General features: G+C 43.2%; 1 protein-coding gene across 3 annotated transcripts in view; it reads left to right on the plus strand.

Moving 5' to 3' along the window:
• Positions 1-19,529, plus strand: part of LOC123994172 (transcription factor COE1-A-like) — a 150,666-nt gene that overhangs the window by 111,927 nt on the left and 19,210 nt on the right. For all 3 annotated transcript variants that reach the window (XM_046296699.1, XM_046296700.1, XM_046296698.1), the window contains exon 11: positions 18,231-18,319. In XM_046296699.1, the coding sequence (XP_046152655.1) occupies positions 18,231-18,319 (89 nt within the window). The remainder of the gene's footprint in view (positions 1-18,230; positions 18,320-19,529) is intronic.

A 19,529-nucleotide genomic window follows, 5' to 3' on the forward strand; every position in this document is an offset into this window, starting at 1 on the left:
GTCAATCCACAACTTTTGACTGGTACTTTATATGTATATATTGGTGTGTATAGATAGAATGGACAGTATGTCAATTGAAATGGTGTGTACAGTAGTAATATAGGATGAACCTTGACAAGAATACAGTATATTCATACGAAGTGGGTAAAAAAGTATATAAACATAATTAAAGTGACCTGTGTTCAATGACTATGTATATAGGGCAGCAGTCTCTAAGGTGCAAGGTAGAGTACCGGGTGGTACCCGGCTAGTAACAGTGACTAAGTTCAGTGCAGGGTACTGGGCGGAGGCCAGCTAATGGTGACTATTTAACAGTGGCCTGGAGACAGAAGCTGTTTATCAGTATCTCAGTCCCAGCTTTTGATGCGGTTACAGATGGTGCAATTGCCGTACCAGGCTGTCATACAGCCTGACAGGATGCTCTCATTGGTGCATCTGTAGAGGTCTGTGAGGGACTTAGGAGCCAAGCCGAATGTCTTCTGCCTCCTGAGGTTGACGATGCTGTTGTGCCTTCTTCACGACACTGTCTGTGGATGGACCATTTCAGGTTGTCTTTGATGTGCACAAGGAACTTGAAGCTGTTCACCTTCTCCACTGCGGCATGCCAATGCAGATGGGGATGTGCCTTCTCTGCTGTCTGCTGAAGTTCACGATCAGCTCCTTCGTTTTGTTGATGTTGGAGGTGAGATTATTTTCCTGGCACAACTCTGCCAGGGCTCTCACCTCCTCCCTATAGGCTGTCTCATTGTTGTTAATCAAGCCTACAACTGTTGTGTTGTCTGTAAACTTGATGATTGAATTGGAGATGTGCGTTGCCCCGCAGTAATGAGTGAACAGGGAGTCCAGGAGGGAGCTGAGCACTCACCCTTGTGGGGCCCCCGTGTTAAGGGTCAGCATGGCGCAAGTATTGTTGCCTACCTTCACTAACCTGGGGTCGGCCCATCAGGATGTTCAGGACCCAGTTGCACAAAGAGGGATTCAGACCCAGGGCCCCGATCTTAGTGATAAGCTTGGAGGGCACTATGATGTTGAATGCTGAGTTGTACTCAATGAACAGCATTTTTACATAGGTATTCCTCTTGTCCACATGGGGTAGTGTGCAGTGCCATGGCGATAACGTCATCCGTGATCTGTTGGGGCGGTATACAAACTGAAGTGGGTCTAGGATGTCAGGTACGGTGGAGGTGATATGGTCCTTGACTAGCCTCTCAAAGCACCTCATGATGACAGAAGTGAGTGCTACGGGCGAAAGTCATTTAGTTCAGCTACCTTCACTTTCTTGGGTACAAGAACAATGGTGGACATGTTGAAGCAAGTGGGGACAACAGACTGGGATAGGGATTGATTGAATATGTCCGTAAACACTCTAGCAAGCTGGTCTGCGCATGCTCTGAGGACTTGGCATGGGATGGCCTCTGGCTCACCAGCCTTGCGAGGGTTAACACGTTTAAATGTCTTACTCACGTCTGCCACGGAGAACGAGAACTCACAGGCCTTGTGAGTGGCGGTGGCCCGCGTCGGCGTCTCTGTGTTTTCCTCGAAGCAGTGACACGCACATTTACACACACATACATACACACATACAAAAACCAATAACATCTCTCTTTCCTCTCTCCTCCCTCCTCTCTCTCTCTCTCTCTCCCTCTCCCTCTCTCTCTCTCTCTCTCTCTCTCTCTCTCTCTCTCTCTCTCTCTCTCTCTCTCTCTCTCTCTCTCTCTCTCTCTCTCTCTCTCTCTCTCTCTCTCTCTCTCTCTCTCTCTCTCTCTCTCTCTCTCTCTCTCTCTCTCTCTGACATTAAGTTTAGTATTTCTGGGCTCAGTACTGATTAGGTATGTGTGAAGCATCAGTCAGCAGTCAGCAGTCCGCAGTCATCAGTCAGCAGGGCTGAGGATGCTGTTAGGACAGGACAGGGACAGGAGAAGACTAAAGTACAGCAACAGAATATTAACAGGCTGAAAGTGAGTCCCAAATGGCTCCCTATTCCCTATGTAAAGTCCATAGGACCTGGTCAAAAGTAGTGCACTACATGTGCCATTTAACTGCCATTCTCTCAATGTTCTATCAGACTAGTATTCCACAGGCGGGTTGAGAGAGCAAGACGTTGTTTGTCATTTTTATATCGGGCGGAACTGTGAAATGAAAAGACTTCAATCTGTACCTGTATTACTGGCATTAGTATCAATGTGTAGCATATAGTAGATGGACCTTAGAAGCACACACACACACACACACACACACACACACACACACACACACACACACACACACACACACACACACACACACACACACACACACACACACACACACACACACACACACACACACACACACACACACACACACACACACACACACACACACAGAATCTCTTTGTCTCTGTCTCTCTCTCTGTGTCAATTCAATTTCAATGTAAGGGCTTTATTGGCATGAAACATATGTTTACATTGCCAAAACATGTGAAGTAGATTATAAACAACAGTAAAAAGGTACTGTAAACATTGCACTCTGAAAAGTTCCAAAATAATAAATTCATTACAAATGTCATATTATCTGCAAATAGTTAAAAGTACAAAATGGAATATAAATCAAATGAAATATGGGTTGTATTTACAATGGTGTTTGTTCTTCACTGGTTGCCCTTTTCTCGTGGCAACAGGTCACAAATCCTGCTGCTGTGATGGCACACTGTGGAATTTCCCCCAGTAGATATGGGAGTTTATCAAAATTGGGTTTGTTTTCAAATTATTTGTGGATCTTTGTAATCTGAGGGAAATATGTGTCTCTAATATGGTCATACAATGGGCAGGAGGTTAGGAAGTGCAGCTTAGTTTCCACCTCCTTTTGTGGGCAGTGAGCACATAGCCTGTCTTCTCTTGAGAGCCAGGTCTGCCTACGGCGACCATTCTCAATAGCAAGGCTATGCTCACTGAGTCTGTACAAAGTCAAAGCTTTCTTTAAGTTTGGGTCAGTCACAGTGGTCAGGTATTCTGCCTGCTCTGTTTTTTTGTTAAATAATTACAATACCAGTCAAAAGTTTGGACACACCTACTCATTCAAGGTTTTTTTTTAAACTTGTGTGTATAAGGTATTTGTGGAATTATTAGGTTAGATTACTCGTTGGTTATTACTGCATTGTCGGAACTAGAAGCACAAGTATTTCGCTACACTCGCATTAACATCTGCTAACCATGTGTATGTGACCATTAACATCTGCTAACCATGTGTATGTGACCATTAACATCTGCTAACCATGTGTATGTGACCATTAACATCTGCTAACCATGTGTATGTGACCATTAACATCTGCTAACCATGTGTATGCGACAAATACAATTAGATTTGTTATGATCTGAGGTGCAGTGAACTCTAATGAACTTATCCTCTGCAGTAGAGGTAACTCTAGGTCTTCTTTTCCTGTGGCGGTCCTCATGAGAGCCAGTTTCATCATAGCGCTTGATGGTTTTTGTGACTGCGCTTGTTCTTGAAATGTTCCGTATTGACAGACCTTATTATCTTAAAGTAGTGATGGACTGTCATTTCTCTTTACTTATTTGAACTGTTCCTGCCATAATATGAACTTGGTATTTTACCAAATAGGGCTATATTTCTTATACCCCTACCTTGTCACAACAGAAATGATTGACTCAATAGGGAAAAAAGTTTACTTTTAACATGGCACACCTTGACACGCCCTGGTCGTAGTATTTTGTGTTTTTCTTCATGTATTTGGTCAGGCCAAGGTGTGACATGGGTTTTTGTATGTGGTGTGTAGATAGTGGGATTGTAGCTTAGTGGGGTGTTCTAGGTTAGTCAATGGCTGTCTGAAGTGGTTCTCAATCAGAGGCAGGTGTTTATCGTTGTCTCTGATTGGGAACCATATTTAGGCAGCCATATTCTTTGGTTGTATTGTGGGTGATTGTCCTGAGTGTCTTGATGTCCTTGTGCTGTGTTAGTTGACACAAGTATAGGATGTTTTCGGTTTTCGTTTCGTTTATTGTTTTGTAGTGTTTGTGTTTATTCGTGTTTACGTTGTTTGATTAAACATGGATCGCAATATACACGCTGCAGTTTGGTCTGACTCTCCTTCACCATATGAAAACCGTGACACCTGTTAATTCAAATGCATTCCAGGTGACTACCTCATGAAGCTGGTTGAGAGAATGACAAGAGTGTGCAAAGCTGTCATCAAGGCAAAGGGTGACTACTCTGAAAAATTACAAATATAAAATAATTTTCATTTGTTACCATTTTTTTGTTTACTAAATCATTCCATGTGTTATTGTATAGTTTTGAAGTCTTCACTATTTTTCTACCATGTTGAAAATCGTAAAAAAAATAAAGACAAGTCCTTGAATAAGTAAGTGTGTTCAAACTCTTGACTGGTACTGTATATTTGTGTTTTCTCATGATTTGGTTGGGTCTAATTGTGCTGTTGTCCTGGGGCTCTGTGGGGTCTGTTTGTGAACAGAGCCCCAGGACCAGCTTGCTTAGGGGACTCTTCTCCAGGTTTATTTCTCTGTAGATTGATGGCTTTGTTGTGGGAGGTTTGTGAATCGCTTCCTTTTAGGTGGTTGTAGAACTTAACGTCTCTTTTCTGCATTTTTATAATTAGCGTGTATCAGCCATATTCTGCTCTGCATGCATTATTTGGTGTTTGACATTGTACACAGAGGATGTTTTTGCAGAATTCTGCATGCAGAGTCTCAATTTGAAGTTTGTCCCATTATGTGAATTATAGGTTGGTGAACGGACCCCAGACCTCACAACTGTAAAGAGCAATGGGTTCTATAACTGATTCAAGTATTTTTAGGCAGATCCTAATTGGTATGTCGAATTTTATGTTCCTTTTAATGGCATAGAAGTCGCTTGCCTTGTCTCACAAATCGTTCACAGCTTTGTGGAAGTTACCTGTGGCGCTGATGTTTAGACCGAGGTATGTATAGTTTTTTTGTGCTCTAGGGCAACAGTGTCTAGATGGAATTTGTATTTGTGGTCCTGGTGACTGGACCTTTTTTGGAACACCATTATTTTTGTCTTACTTAGATTAACTGTCAGGGCCCAGGTCTGACATCATGTATTGAATTTCGTCTGTTGTTTGAAGAGAGTCAGACCGAAATGCAGCGTGTAGGTTACTCATGACTTTTAATGAAGAATATGCGGTACATGAAAATAACTGAAAATACAAAAACAACAAACGAGTGAAACTAATTACAGCCTATCTGGTGACTAACACAGAGACAGGTACAATCACCCACAAAATACAACTCGCACTCAAGCTACCTACATACGGTTCCCTATCCAAGACAACTAGAATCAGCTGACTCCAATTAGGAATCGCCTCAGGCAGCCAAGCCTAACTAGACACACCCCTTCTAATACACACTCCTAATTAATACAACCCCAATACGAAATACAACATATAAACCCATGTCACACCCTGGCCTACCCAAACATATAACAAAAACACAAGATACAATGACCAAGGCGTGACACATCATTTGTGCATAAGATCTAGGTACTGCTGTAGGCCCTCCTTGATTGGGGGCAGAAGCAACAGATCATCAGCAAACAATAGACATTTGACTTCGGATTCTATATGGTGAGGCCTGGTGTTGCAGACTGTTCTAGTGTGGGGCTTAACCTGCATCCCTGTCTCACCCCACCCCTTTGGAAAGAAATGTGTGTGTTTTTGCCAATTCTAACTGCACACTTGTTTGTGTACATGGATTTTATGTCATTTGTTTTTCCCCAAACACCACTTTCTATCAATTTGTAGAGCAAACCTTCATGCCAAATTGAGTCAGAAGCTTTTTGAAATCAACAAAACATGAGAATACTTTGCCTTTGTTTTGTTTGTTTGTCGATTAGGGTGTGCAGGGTGTATACATGTCTGTTGTACGGCAATTTGGTAAAAAGCCAATTTGACATTTGCTCAGTACATTGTTTTCACTGAGGAAATGTACGAGTCTACTGTTAATGATAATGCAGTGGATTTTCCCAGGTTGCTGTTGATGCATATCCCACAGTAGTTATCGGTGTCAAATTTGTCTCCACTTTTGTGGATTGGGGTGATCAGTCCTTGGTCCCAAATATTGGGGAAGATGCCAGAGCTAAAGATGATGTTAAAGAGTTTAAAAATAGCCAATTGGAATTTGTAGTCTGTATATTCTATCATTTCATTGAGGATACCATTAACACCACAGGCCTTTTTGGGTTGGAGGGTTTGTATTTTGTCTTGTAGTTTATTCACTGTAATTGGAGAATCCAGTGGGTTCTGGCAGCCTTTAATAGTTGATAATAAGATTTGTATTTGATCATGTATATGTTTTTGCTGCATGTTCTTTGTTATAGAGCCAAAAAGCTTGGAAAAGTGGTTTACCCATCCATCTCCATTTTGGATAGATAACTCTTCCTGTTATTTGTTTAGTGTTTTCCAATTTTCCCAGAAGTGGTCTGTCCCTCTCTCGCGCTCTTTCTCTCTCGCACTCTCTCTCACTCTCTCTGTCTCACACAAACACACACACACACACACAATAACAGTAGAGTGAAGTAGCGAGGATGTCTATTACTCTCTCTAATTCAGTCCTTTATTGAGCTACTGTTGATTAAAACTCTGGTAGAGATGGGGAGCATTCTTTCTCACACACACTCAGTTTACTCTCAGATACAGTATCTACAGCCAGTCACAGTTGCTTTAGAAACTCCATATTAAGGGGATATTCAAATTAGATGTAGGGTTTAAGCCCTCTCTCCTCCTTCCTGCTAAATGGAATGGTAGGAAGGAATTGGAATGTACAGATGGTGGAACGCCTCATTCTAATCTACCCTCAAGATCAGTATTTGATTTATGTTGATTATAGGATTTTTCATTTTGCGCTTTTATGATGGGACTAGTAATTTTACTGTAATCTTAAATCCTAGATTAGTTGAACTTTTGGTATTATCATAGTGAAATGTCATATTTACTTACATTAATTGGTAAAATTCTCAAATTCAATAGACAGGCTTTCCTGTATAAAAAAAAACAAGTGATATTTTATAGGTCTGAGAGAGAGAGAGAGAGAGAGAGAGAGAGATGAGATTATCAGAGGTGGAACAAATGCTCTTACAGGAGGTTAAGTGTTCTTGTTCGTGATTCATACTACAGGGAGATAGATTACTGGCTGTCTGACCTCATCCATCCTCCTCCTCATACCCTCCTCCCCTCCTCCTCCCATCCTTCCCTCCTCCTCCTCTTCCCCTTCTCCTCCCATCATCTTCCTCCCATTCCTCCTCCCCTCTTCTTCCTCTTCCTCCTACCAACCCCCTTCCCCCCTCCAGCTCTCCTCCGTCCCTCCCTAACTCAAAGACATCTCCTACCCTCTAGTCCTGTGGATGGTGGTGTGACTTTATGAAACTCCCATGAGTATTGATCCTGATGATGGAGCTGATCGAGGTGATTGGGAGGTCAATTCCGACAGTTTCTGATTCTAAAGTTTATGATGTATTAATGTAGGTATGTTTTACTGGTTTTGATTTAGTAGTTTTGTGATGTGATTTATTTATGATTCACTTTATCTCTATCTTGCCCTCTCTCTCTCTCTCTTGCTCTTTTTCACACGCATACACACACACACACGCACAAACTCTCGCACACACTCGCACACACTCGCACACACTCGCACACACTCGCACACACACACACACACACACACACACACACACACACACACACACACACACACACACACACACACACACACACACACACACACACACACACACACACACACACACACACACACACACACACACACACACACAGAGAGAGAAAGAGACTACGTAGTTGTTCATTTCTAAAAGGCTCCTGACTTTACTAACATTTAATATCTTCTGAAAAACCATAGCCCCTCAGCCGGTTAGTGTAATAAGCATGCAGGAATATAGGTTTTTACGGTGACCGTATTACCACCACACCGGCGGTCACAGTAATTAGGCTTCTCCAAGCTCTGATGCTGCTGATGGTCTAGGTAGCCTACCGAACCTGCTAACTGCCTGGCACTCAGGACTCTATTGTCCCTCTAATCACTCTGACATCAATGCAAATGTATTCTACAACGGATTCAAACACTTGATCTAATCACGAGAGCCCATGAGTTCCTGCTGCGTAACATTTATATAGGCTTGGCAATTGCGTGAGAAAACAGAGTGATGGCCTCTATTAACTTTCCTAATATTAAGCACATTGCTTCTCTTTATAACAGGTGTACCTGGCTGGCATGAAAATGAACCACGTGAAAAGCATCCTCCTTTCGCTTGTGAATAGATGACATGTATTTTTCCGCTGCCCCTTTAGTATATGTGTCACGTGTGGCCCTCTCCGGTCTCTTGGTCACCAGTCTGCTCGTTATGGTGCACACCTGTCACCATCGTTATGCACACTAGCGCGTCATCAGACACACCTGGGCTCCATCACCTCCATGATTACCTTCTCTTTATATGTCTCTCCCTTTGGTTCCTTTCCTTTATATCTCTCTCCCTTTGGTTCCTTTCCTTTATATCTCTCTCCCTTTGGTTCCTTCTCTTTATATCTCTCTCCCTTTGGTTCCTTTCCTTTATATCTCTCTCCCTTTGGTTCCTTCTCTTTATATCTCTCTCCCTTTGGTTCCTTCTCTTTATATCTCTCTCCCTTTGGTTCCTTCTCTTTATATCTCTCTCCCTTTGGTTCCTTTCCTTTATATCTCTCTCCCTTTGGTTCCTTCTCTTTATATCTCTCTCCCTTTGGTTCCTTCTCTTTATATCTCTCTCCCTTTGGTTCCTTTCCTTTATATCTCTCTCCCTTTGGTTCCTTTCCTTTATATCTCTCTCCCTTTGGTTCCTTCTCTTTATATCTCTCTCCCTTTGGTTCCTTTCCTTTATATCTCTCTCCCTTTGGTTCCTTTCCTTTATATCTCTCTCCCTTTGGTTCCTTCTCTTTATATCTCTCTCCCTTTGGTTCCTTTCCTTTATATCTCTCTCCCTTTGGTTCCTTCTCTTTATATCTCTCTCCCTTTGGTTCCTTTCCTTTATATCTCTCTCCCTTTGGTTCCTTTCCTTTATATCTCTCTCCCTTTGGTTCCTTTCCTTTATATCTCTCTCCCTTTGGTTCCTTTATATCTCTCTCCCTTTGGTTCCTTTATATCTCTCTCCCTTTGGTTCCTTTATATCTCTCTCCCTTTGGTTCCTTCTCTTTATATCTCTCTCCCTTTGGTTCCTTTCCTTTATATCTCTCTCCCTTTGGTTCCTTTCCTTTATATCTCTCTCCCTTTGGTTCCTTTCCTTTATATGTCTCTCCCTTTGGTTCCTTTCCTTTATATCTCTCTCCCTTTGGTTCCTTTCCTTTATATGTCTCTCCCTTTGGTTCCTTTCCTTTATATGTCTCTCCCTTTGGTTCCTTTATATCTCTCTCCCTTTGGTTCCTTTATATCTCTCTCCCTTTGGTTCCTTTATATCTCTCTCCCTTTGGTTCCTTTATATCTCTCTCCCTTTGGTTCCTTTCCTTTATATCTCTCTCCCTTTGGTTCCTTTCCTTTATATGTCTCTCCCTTTGGTTCCTTTCCTTTATATCTCTCTCCCTTTGGTTCCTTTCCTTTATATGTCTCTCCCTTTGGTTCCTTTCCTTTATATCTCTCTCCCTTTGGTTCCTTTCCTTTATATGTCTCTCCCTTTGGTTCCTTTCCTTTATATCTCTCTCCCTTTGGTTCCTTTATATGTCTCTCCCTTTGGTTCCTTTATATCTCTCTCCCTTTGGTTCCTTTCCTTTATATCTCTCTCCCTTTGGTTCCTTTCCTTTATATCTCTCTCCCTTTGGTTCCTTCCCCAGGCGTTATTGTTTCTGTTCCAGTGTCATGTCTGTGCGTTGTTTGTGTTTTCTTGTTCGGTATTATGTTAACGTATTTATTAAAGCATTCACTCCCTGAACTTGCTTCCCGACTCTCAGCGCACACGTTACAATATGTAAAGACAAGATTAAATCAAGAATAGTCTGATGGGTGACAATATTAACCTATCACTTGTGAATGATACATTATTACTTGTGAATGATACATTATTACTTGTGAATGATATATTATCACTTGTGAATACTAATTTGTTCTTAACTGACTTGCCTATATAAATAATAGTTAAATATATATATATATATATATATATATATATATATATATATATATATTATCACTTGTAAATTATATGGTATCACTTGTGAATAGTACATTATCACTTGTGTATAATACATTATCACTTGTGAATGAATTTGTGTGACTTTTTCTAATCATAGTGGCACATCTCTTGTAGCCTAGCCCATAGGTCTATATGTTTTGATAAGGTTTGTATCACAACTAAAGTGGCCAAATCACGTCTTAAAATAAAGCACAGTAAACCACTTTACAATGGGTATAGAGCCTAGCTGTGTGCATTGCTGCTGCACTTATAATGTGAAGAAATAGCTTATCAATGTGAATGTGAATGTTCTCATCTGTTGCATCAGGCTAATTGCTTAAACAGTTTTTTAGTTTTTAGTGGTTGTATTCATTTGGGATCTAGCACATCCCACAACTGTCCCAGACTGTATTTGGAATATTCATTTCTTGCACCGAATATGATAGGTAAACCTTTGTGTAACGGCGTTCGTTTGACGAAGGAGAGTCGGACCAAAATGCAGCGTGGAGGTTACTCATGTTCTTTAATGACGAAAAGACAATACATGAAATAACTTAGAAATATACAAAAAAAAAACGGAACGAGAACCTATACAGCCTGTCCTTCTGTAGCTCAGTTGGTAGAGCATGGCGCTTGTAACGCCAGGGTAGTGGGTTCGATTCCCGGGACCACCCATACGTAGAATGTATGCACACATGACTGTAAGTCGCTTTGGATAAAAGCGTCCGCTAAATGGCATATATTATTATTTAACTACACAGAGACAGGAACAATCACTTTGTACTATGGGGGATAGTAGATTGACATTGGCTAGTGCTTTTGCTGTTCGGTAGACCTACTCATGTTGTTGAATGACGAAAAGTATATGTGGACAGTTCATCCAATATGTTAAATATGTGCCTTGGAATTGGATAAGAACGTGCGCAGTTGTGTCCCCAATGTGTCTGTCTTCTCTTGTAGCCTTTCACGGAGAGCCATGTGAGTGAGGCATGTTTCAGCACGCAACCGGGAGAAGGGAATTATAATTATTATACTCAGTCCAAGGGCACAACAGCCACTGGCCGCAAAAGGCCTGGATTTATTTAGGGGCATTACAGTCACACAAAGTGGATGCAGCCGGATTATCAGAGGCATTAAGTGCTTGTCAAATTGTGAATGAGAGACTGATGGAGTGTGTACAGCCTGCACAAAGAAAACAAAGCAGAGTTCATGCCTTTCATACAACATTTTTCAAATCATCATTAGAGAGGCATCTTGCAGCTTTAGAATGTATTTAAAATCAAAACATCCAGCCCAACGCTTGTAGAACAGGTAAAGTTGCATAAATAACCTTTAATGAAGCATATAGGAGGACCTGTTTCTTTGTTAACCGCTCAACACAGAACAGCTGCATGTGTTCACTCCCTCAAATCTATTGGAGAAAACATCCTTTATACATTATTCAGCTATGTTCATACTATTCTTCATACTATAAAATCATATAAAAATAATGCCACGTAATTCTAAGCAAATCTTGTCTGCTAAATGAAACTTGTGTAGCCCACAGGCATATGGCACAGCCAGATCAGGGCCTAACATTTACATTTTACATTTAGTCATTTAGCAGACGCTCTTATCCAGAGTGACTTACAGTTAGTGCATTCATCTTAAAGTAGCTAGGTGGGTCAACCACATTTTACAGGCATATGAAGTACATTTTTCCTCAATAATGCAGCTATCAGTAGAGTCAGAGCTAGAAGGGGTTGGTCAAGTGCAAGTGCTGGTTAAGTGTTATTTTTTATATATAATTTTTAGGGGGGTGGGTGGGGGGGTCGTAGTGATGAGGAGGATTGATACTGAGGTAGGGGTTCAGATGTTTTTCGGAAGATGGGTAGGGACTTTGTTGTCCTAGCTTCGGGGGGGAAGATGGTTCCAACATTGGCATGTCAGGACAGAGAAGAGCTTGGACTGGGCTGAACGGGAGCTGCCCTCTCGTAGGGGTGGGAGGGCCAAGAGACATGAGGTGGCAGAACAGGTTGGTTCCTCTTGCTGTTCCATAGGTAAGCACCGTAGTCTTGAAGTGGATACGAGCTTCGACTGGAAGCCAGTGGAGTGTGAGAAGGAGCGAGGTGACATGAGAGAACTTGGGAAAGTTGAAAACCAGGCAGGCTGCTGCTTTGTGAATAAGTTTCAGGTGTTTGATGGTACAACCAGGGAGCTCAGCCAATAGCGAGTTGCAGTAGTCCAGACAGGAGAGGACAAATGCCTGGATTAGGACCTGCGCTGCTTCCTGTGTGAGGCAGGGTCATATTCTACAGATGTTGTAGAGCATGAACCTGGAGGATCGGGTCACGTTGATGTTTGCAAAGAACGACAGGGTGTTGTCTAGGGTCACGCCAAGATTCTTTGCACTCTATGGAGGGCGACGCTGTGGAGTTGCCAACCGTGATGAAGAGGTCTATGAGCTGGCAGGCCTTTGTTGGGAGATAGAGCACTTCCATCTTGTCGAGGTTGAGCTTGAGGTGGTGGGCCAACATCCAAGTGGAGATCTATGCCAGGCACGCAGAGATGCTTGTCAGTACCTGACTGTCAGAAGGGGGGAAGGAGAAAAGTAGTTATATATGCCATTTAGCAGACGCTTTTATCCAAAGCGACTTACAGTCATGTGTGCATACATTCTACGTATGGGTGGTCCCGGGGATCGAACCCACTACCCTGGCGTTACAAGCGCCATGCTCTACCAACTGAGCTACAGAAGTTGATTGTCATCCGCCTAGGAATGATAGGAGAGACCATGTGGAGAAATGACGGAGCAGAGTGAGAGGTCCTAGAATCAAGCCCTGGGAGACACCAGTAGTGAGAGTATGTGGTGCAGACAAAGATCCTCTCCACGTCACCTGGTAGGAGCGGCCTGCCAAGTCAAATGCAATCCAAGTGTGTGCATACCCTGAGACCAGCCCAGCCCTGAACGGGTGGAGAGGAGGAACGAGGTCAGGGCATAGGGTAGTTCTGTGTGGGTGAGACCAGCCCAGCCCTGAAAGGGTGGAGAGGAGGAACGAGGTCAGGGCATAGGGTAGTTCTGTGTGAGTGAGACCAGCCCAGCCCTGAAAGGGTGGAGAGGAGGAACGAGGTCAGGGCATAGGGTAGTTCTGTGTGGGTGAGACCAGCCCAGCCCTGAAAGGGTGGAGAGGAGGAACGAGGTCAGGGCATAGGGTAGTTCTGTGTGGGTGAGACCAGCCCAGCCCTGAAAGGGTGGAGAGGAGGAACGAGGTCAGGGCATAGGGTAGTTCTGTGTGAGTGAGACCAGTGGAATTAATAGGCTGAGTGAATGAGTAGCAGACGTCGTCAACCAAAGTGGTTGACAAAGTAGTCCGCAGAGAGGGAGGAGGGAGGGGAAGGGTTGGAGGATTAAGTAGGGAGGGGAAGGTGGAAAAGAGTTTCCTATGATTAGAGGCAGAAGCTTGACATCTAGAGGGATAGAAAGTGGCTTTAGCAGCAGATACAGATAAGGTGGAAAAGAGGGAGTGAAAGGATGATAGATCCTCCGGATGTTTAGTTTTCCTCCAATTTTGCTCAGCTGCCCACAGTCCTGTTCTGTAAGCTCACAATGAGTCACTCAGCTGCCCACAGCCCTGTTCTGTAAGCTCACAATGAGTCACTCAGCTGCCCACAGCCGTGTTCTGTAAGCTCACAATGAGTCACTCAGCTGCCCACAGCCCTGTTCTGTAAGCTCACAATGAGTCACTCAGCTGCCCACAGCCCTGTTCTGTTATCTCACAATGAGTCACTCAGCTGCCCACAGCCGTGTTCTGTAAGCTCACAATGAGTCACTCAGCTGCCCGCAGCCCTGTTTTGTAAACTCACAATGAGTCACTCAGCTGCCCGCAGCCCTGTTCTGTAAACTCACAATGAGTCACTCAGCTGCCCGCAGCCCTGTTCTGTAAACTCACAATGAGTCACTCAGCTGCCCGCAGCCCTGTTCTGTAAGCTCACAATGAGTCACTCAGCTGCCCACAGTCCTGTTCTGTAAGCTCACAATGAGTCACTCAGCTGCCCACAGTCCTGTTCTGTAAGCTCACAATGAGTCACTCAGCTGCCCACAGCCCTGTTCTGTAAACTCACAATGAGTCACTCAGCTGCCCACAGCCCTGTTCTGTAAGCTCACAATGAGTCACTCGGCCACGGAGCAGGAGGGGAGGGCCGAACCGGCCGGGAGGTAAGGGGACAGTCCGAGTCATAGGATGCATAAAGGGAGGAGAGTAGGGTCAAAGAGGCAGAATCAGGAGACAGGAGGGAGAAGAATTTAGCAGAAGAGAGAGATGATAGGATGGAAGAGGAGAGAGTAGTGGGAGAGAGAGAGTGAAGATTGCGATGGCGCATGACCATCTGGGTAGGGGCTGGGTGGTTAGGTTTGGGATGAATGGGAGACAGAAAAGGAAACAAAGTAGTGATCAGAGATCTGGGGGGGGCGATGTTGCAGTGAGATTAGTATGCGAGCAGCCTCTTGTAAAGATGAGGTCAAGCGTATTGCCTACCTTGTCAGTTGGAGGGGATCGGGAAAGGGTGAGGTCCAAATAGGCAAGGAGGGGAAAGAGTGAGTTGGGAATAAATTAATCGAAACAGACGTCGGGAGGTTGAAGTTGCCAGGTGCGAAGAGCGGTGAGCCATCATCAGGAAATTAGCTTATCAAGGTGTCAAGCTCATTGAGGAACTCTCCAAGGGCACCTGGTGGACGATAGATTACAATAATGTTAAGCTTGAGTGGACAAGTGACAGTGAAAGCATGGAATTAAATTGAGATGGACAGGTGAGAGAGGGAGAAAAGAGAAAATCTCCATTTAGGAGAAAAGAGTAAACCTGTGCCACCACATGACAACCAGATGATCTTGGACTATGAGAGAAAACATAGTCAGATGAAGAAAGAAGAGCTGGAGTAACAGTGTTCTCTGGGGTGATCCATGTCTCCGTCAGATCCAATAAGTCTAGGGACGGAAGGGCAACATAGGCTGAGATGAACTCTACGTTCTTGACTGCAGATTGGTAGTTCCAAAGGCACCACTTAAAGCAGATGGCCCAAGCTAGCAAAACGAAAGCACTAGAACAGATAAAGACAAAACAATGATACTTCACACTCATGGAGATATAAGGAGTCCTCTAGCTATAGAATGAACATAAGGACAACTCAGATTATTGTCCATGTTCACCCACTGCTGCGTGGCCAAACACGACTCCAACACCACCATCATTAAGTTTGCTGATGACACAACAGTGGTAGGCCTGATCACCGACAACGATGAAACAGTCTATAGGGAGGAGGTCAGAGACCTGGAAGTGTGATGCCAGGCCAACAACCTCTCCCTCAATGTGAGCAAGACGGCAAATAAAAATGTGATTGGGCTGCGCTCAGAGTATCCTGCCTTGGAAAATCGCGTTGTTAAGACATGGATGCCCTTTGCAACCAAGTACCTATGTGAGAGTGGATTCTCGGCCCTCACTAGCATGAAAACCAAATACAGGCACAGACTGTGTGGGAAATGATTTAAGACTGAGACTCTCTCCAATACAACTCAACATTGCAGAGTTATGTGCATCCTTTCAAGCACACCCTTCTCATTAACCTGTGGTGAGTTATTCACAATTTTCGATGAACAAATAAGGGTTTATATGTAAGATGGTTAAATAAAGAGAAACATTATTGATTATTATTATATTAGTATTTGTGCCCTGTTCCTATAAGAGCTCTTTGTCACTTCCCACGAGCCAGGTTGTGAAAACTCACACGTGCTAGGCTTATAATGATGAAAAAACAGAGTAAACCTTGGTGCTAGAGGGGCTACGCAGCTGGAGGTTGAATGTTTGAAGGGGTACGAGACTATAAAAAGTTTGGGAACCACTGGTGTAGGGTGTATTGCATGGGTTTATTATATATATGTTTTATGTAGATGTTCCAAAGGTCTGCATCAACGGCTGGTAGGCTGTGTGTGGAAGCCAGGAGTTGCTAAATGTGTTTATGTTAATTAACGGTCAATTACCGTGAGACTGGCCGTTATTTGCTTGACAATCACCGGCTGACAAAATGTCATGACCTCCACAGCCCTACGCAGGACTAATCCAGGTCTGAATCCTAGTTAAGGCTTAAAGGGGTCAGAGAAGACTAAATTATGTCAACTGTTATTCCTCTGTAATAATTGAAGATGAGATCTTCTCATTGTTTTGATTCATATATTTACCAGCTGCCTGTACTGACATTTCACTGTCTGACATAATCTCTTTCTCATCTCCCTCTTTTCTCAATCTCTCCAGTCTCCCATTTGCCGTGGTCAACCTCTCTCTTCACTTATTTTTCCTTCTCTCTGTCCAAAACATTGTATTAAATGGAAACAGCAAAAAGAGAGGGAGAAGGGGAAAGACAGACAGACAGACAGACAGACAGACAGACAGACAGACAGACAGACAGACAGACAGACAGACAGACAGACAGACAGACAGACAGACAGACAGACAGACAGACAGACAGACAGACAGACAGACAGACAGACAGACAGACAGACAGACAGACAGACAGACAGACAGGAAAAAGAATGAAAGAAAGAATGAAAGAAAGAATGAAAGAAAGAAAGAAAGAAAGAAAGAAAGAGATGGAGAGAAAGAAAGAATGATATATACAGTAGAGAGAGAAAGAGAGAATGATAGAGATTATCCACACTTCATTGTACATCTGTGGTGTGTGTTTTCTGTCTGGGGGTCTATCATAAAGAACCTGGCAGGCCTACAGTAGCAGGACCACAGTTTGTCCACTGTCTCTCCAGTGGCATGCTTGTTTCTGGGGGCCAGTGGGTCAAGCTGTCTCCTCAGATGGGAGGCGAGCTGTGCTTACACCCCCAGGAAACACCCTGGCTGGGGCCTACGGAGCCAACAGACGGCAAGCAGAGAGAGACACACTCACGGAGACTGTTCACACACATACTTCATAAGGTTTTCTTCTCTGAGGACAATCAGCTGCTGGTCTGTTCTGTTTCTCCTGCGGCTGCTTTTATCGGTGGGTTTTCTACTGTATGAGAGTTTCCTCTGGCTAGAGAATAGAGGAATATAGAATAAAGGAATAGAGAATAGAGGAATATAGAATAAAGGAATAGAGAATAGAGGAATATAGAATAAAGGAATAGAGAATAGAGGAATATAGAATAGAGGATAGAGGAATAGAGAATAGAGGAATAGAGAATAAAGGAATAGAGAATAGAATAATAGAGGAATAGAGGAATATAGAATAAAGGAATATAGAATAGAGGAATAGAGAATAGAGGAATATAGAATAAAGGAATAGAGAATAGAGGAATATAGAATAAAGGAATAGAGAATAGAATCATAGAGGAATAGAGAATAGAGGAATATAGAATAAAGGAATAGAGAATAAAGGAATAGAGAATTGAGGAATAGATAATAGAGAAATAGAAAATGGAGGAAAGAGAAATAGAGAATAGAGAAACAGAGAATAGAGGAACAAAGGGATAGAGAACAGAAAAATATAGAATTGAGAAATAGATGAATAGAGAATAGAGGAATAGAGAAGAGAGGAATAGAGAATAGAAGAATAGAGAATAGAAGAATAGAGGAACAGAGGGATAGAGAATAGAACAAATAACAGAAGAATAGAGAATAGAAGAATAGAAAAATAGAGAATTGAGGAATGAAGAATGGAGGAATAGAGAATAGAGGAATAGAGAATAGAAGAGAAGGAGCTTGAAAGAGAGAAAATGAGAGACTGAGAGAGAGAGACTGCAGGGGATGGGAAAGAGAAGGTGGGGAAAGAGAAAGTGGGAGAATGGGAAAGTGGGGAAAGAGAAAGTGGGAGAAAGGTTCAGAGGGATAATTCCAGCCTTGGTCTGCTCTGTTCATACTCTTATGTTTAAATATGCATGTTAAAGCTTAGCTTATTCAATTACCATCACTATGAGTTCTGTTAGTGTTCTCAGAGTGATATTACCATCTCTCTCTCTCTCTCTCTCTCTCTCTCTCTCTCTCTCTCTCTCTCTCTCTCTCTCTCTCTCTCTCTCTTCCTCTCTCCGCAGCGTTGAATGAGCCCACTATAGATTACGGCTTCCAGAGGTTACAGAAAGTCATCCCCAGACATCCAGGAGACCAGGAGAGACTGCCTAAGGTCAGCACACACACATACACACATTCACACTCATACCCACCACACACATACACCCATACACACATGCGCATACACACACACACACACACACACACACACACACACACACACACACACACACACACACACACACACACACACACACACACACACACACACACACACACACACGCACACGCACACGCACAAAGAAAGGAAGGAAGAGGAGTGGGAGGAGAGCAGGGGGAGGAGAGGGGGAGACAAAGAGTAGGGAAGTAGAGGGGGAGGAGGAGAAGGGGGAGGGGAGGTATACAGGCGTCCATCATGGTTCAGTCAGTCAGCTGAGAGTCAGTGGATCGAAGAACTGTCCAGCTGAGTGTTCTTACTGAAGCTTGATTGGTCGTCCAGCACTGAAAGACAGCAGGGGAGGGTAGAGAGAACAGGTGTAGGAGGTTAAGAGAGAAATCACCTCTCCCTCACTCTGGGTCATGTCTGGTGGTGAGGTCTGTGGAACAAATCAGCACTCATACCCTGAGATACTTGATACGTATGGCCCCTGATCTTTAGACTAACAACCTCCTGTATCTCCTCCCCTCCACTCTCTCTCCCTCCCCCCTCTGTTTCCCTCCTCCAATAAATGAACAGCGGTCGATAGGTACACTCTTAGAAAAAGTGTTCTATCTAGAACCTAAAATTGTTCTTTGACTGTCCCCATAGGAGAATCCTTTGGAGAACCATTTTTGGTTCCAGGTAGAACCCTTTTTGGTTCCATGTATGATTCCCAGAGGGTTCAACATGGAACCCAAAAGGGTTATGCGTGGAGCCAAAAAGGGGTTACCCCTGGAACCAAAAAAGGGTTATGCTATGGGAACAGCCGAAGAACCCCTTTGGAACCCTTTTCTCTAGGTAGGTAGGTAGGTAGGTAGGTAGGTAGGTAGGTAGGTAGGTAGGTAGGTAGGTAGGTAGGTAGGTAGGTAGGTAGGTACCAGTCAAAAGTTTGGACACCTACTCATTCAAGGGTTTTTCTTTATTTTTACTGTTTTCTACATTGTAAAATAATAGTGAACACATCAAAACTATGAAATAACACATATGGAATCATAAAGTAACCGACTGCACTTGAAAAAATGTTCAAAGTTCTTGAAGTTTTCCGTATTGACTGACCATCATGTCTAAAGTAATGATGCACTGTCATTTCTCTTTGCTTATTTGAGTTGTTCTTGCCATAATA

This window comes from Oncorhynchus gorbuscha, linkage group LG13 (genome assembly GCF_021184085.1).
Source record: "Oncorhynchus gorbuscha isolate QuinsamMale2020 ecotype Even-year linkage group LG13, OgorEven_v1.0, whole genome shotgun sequence".
Classification (NCBI taxonomy): Eukaryota; Metazoa; Chordata; class Actinopteri; order Salmoniformes; family Salmonidae; genus Oncorhynchus; species Oncorhynchus gorbuscha.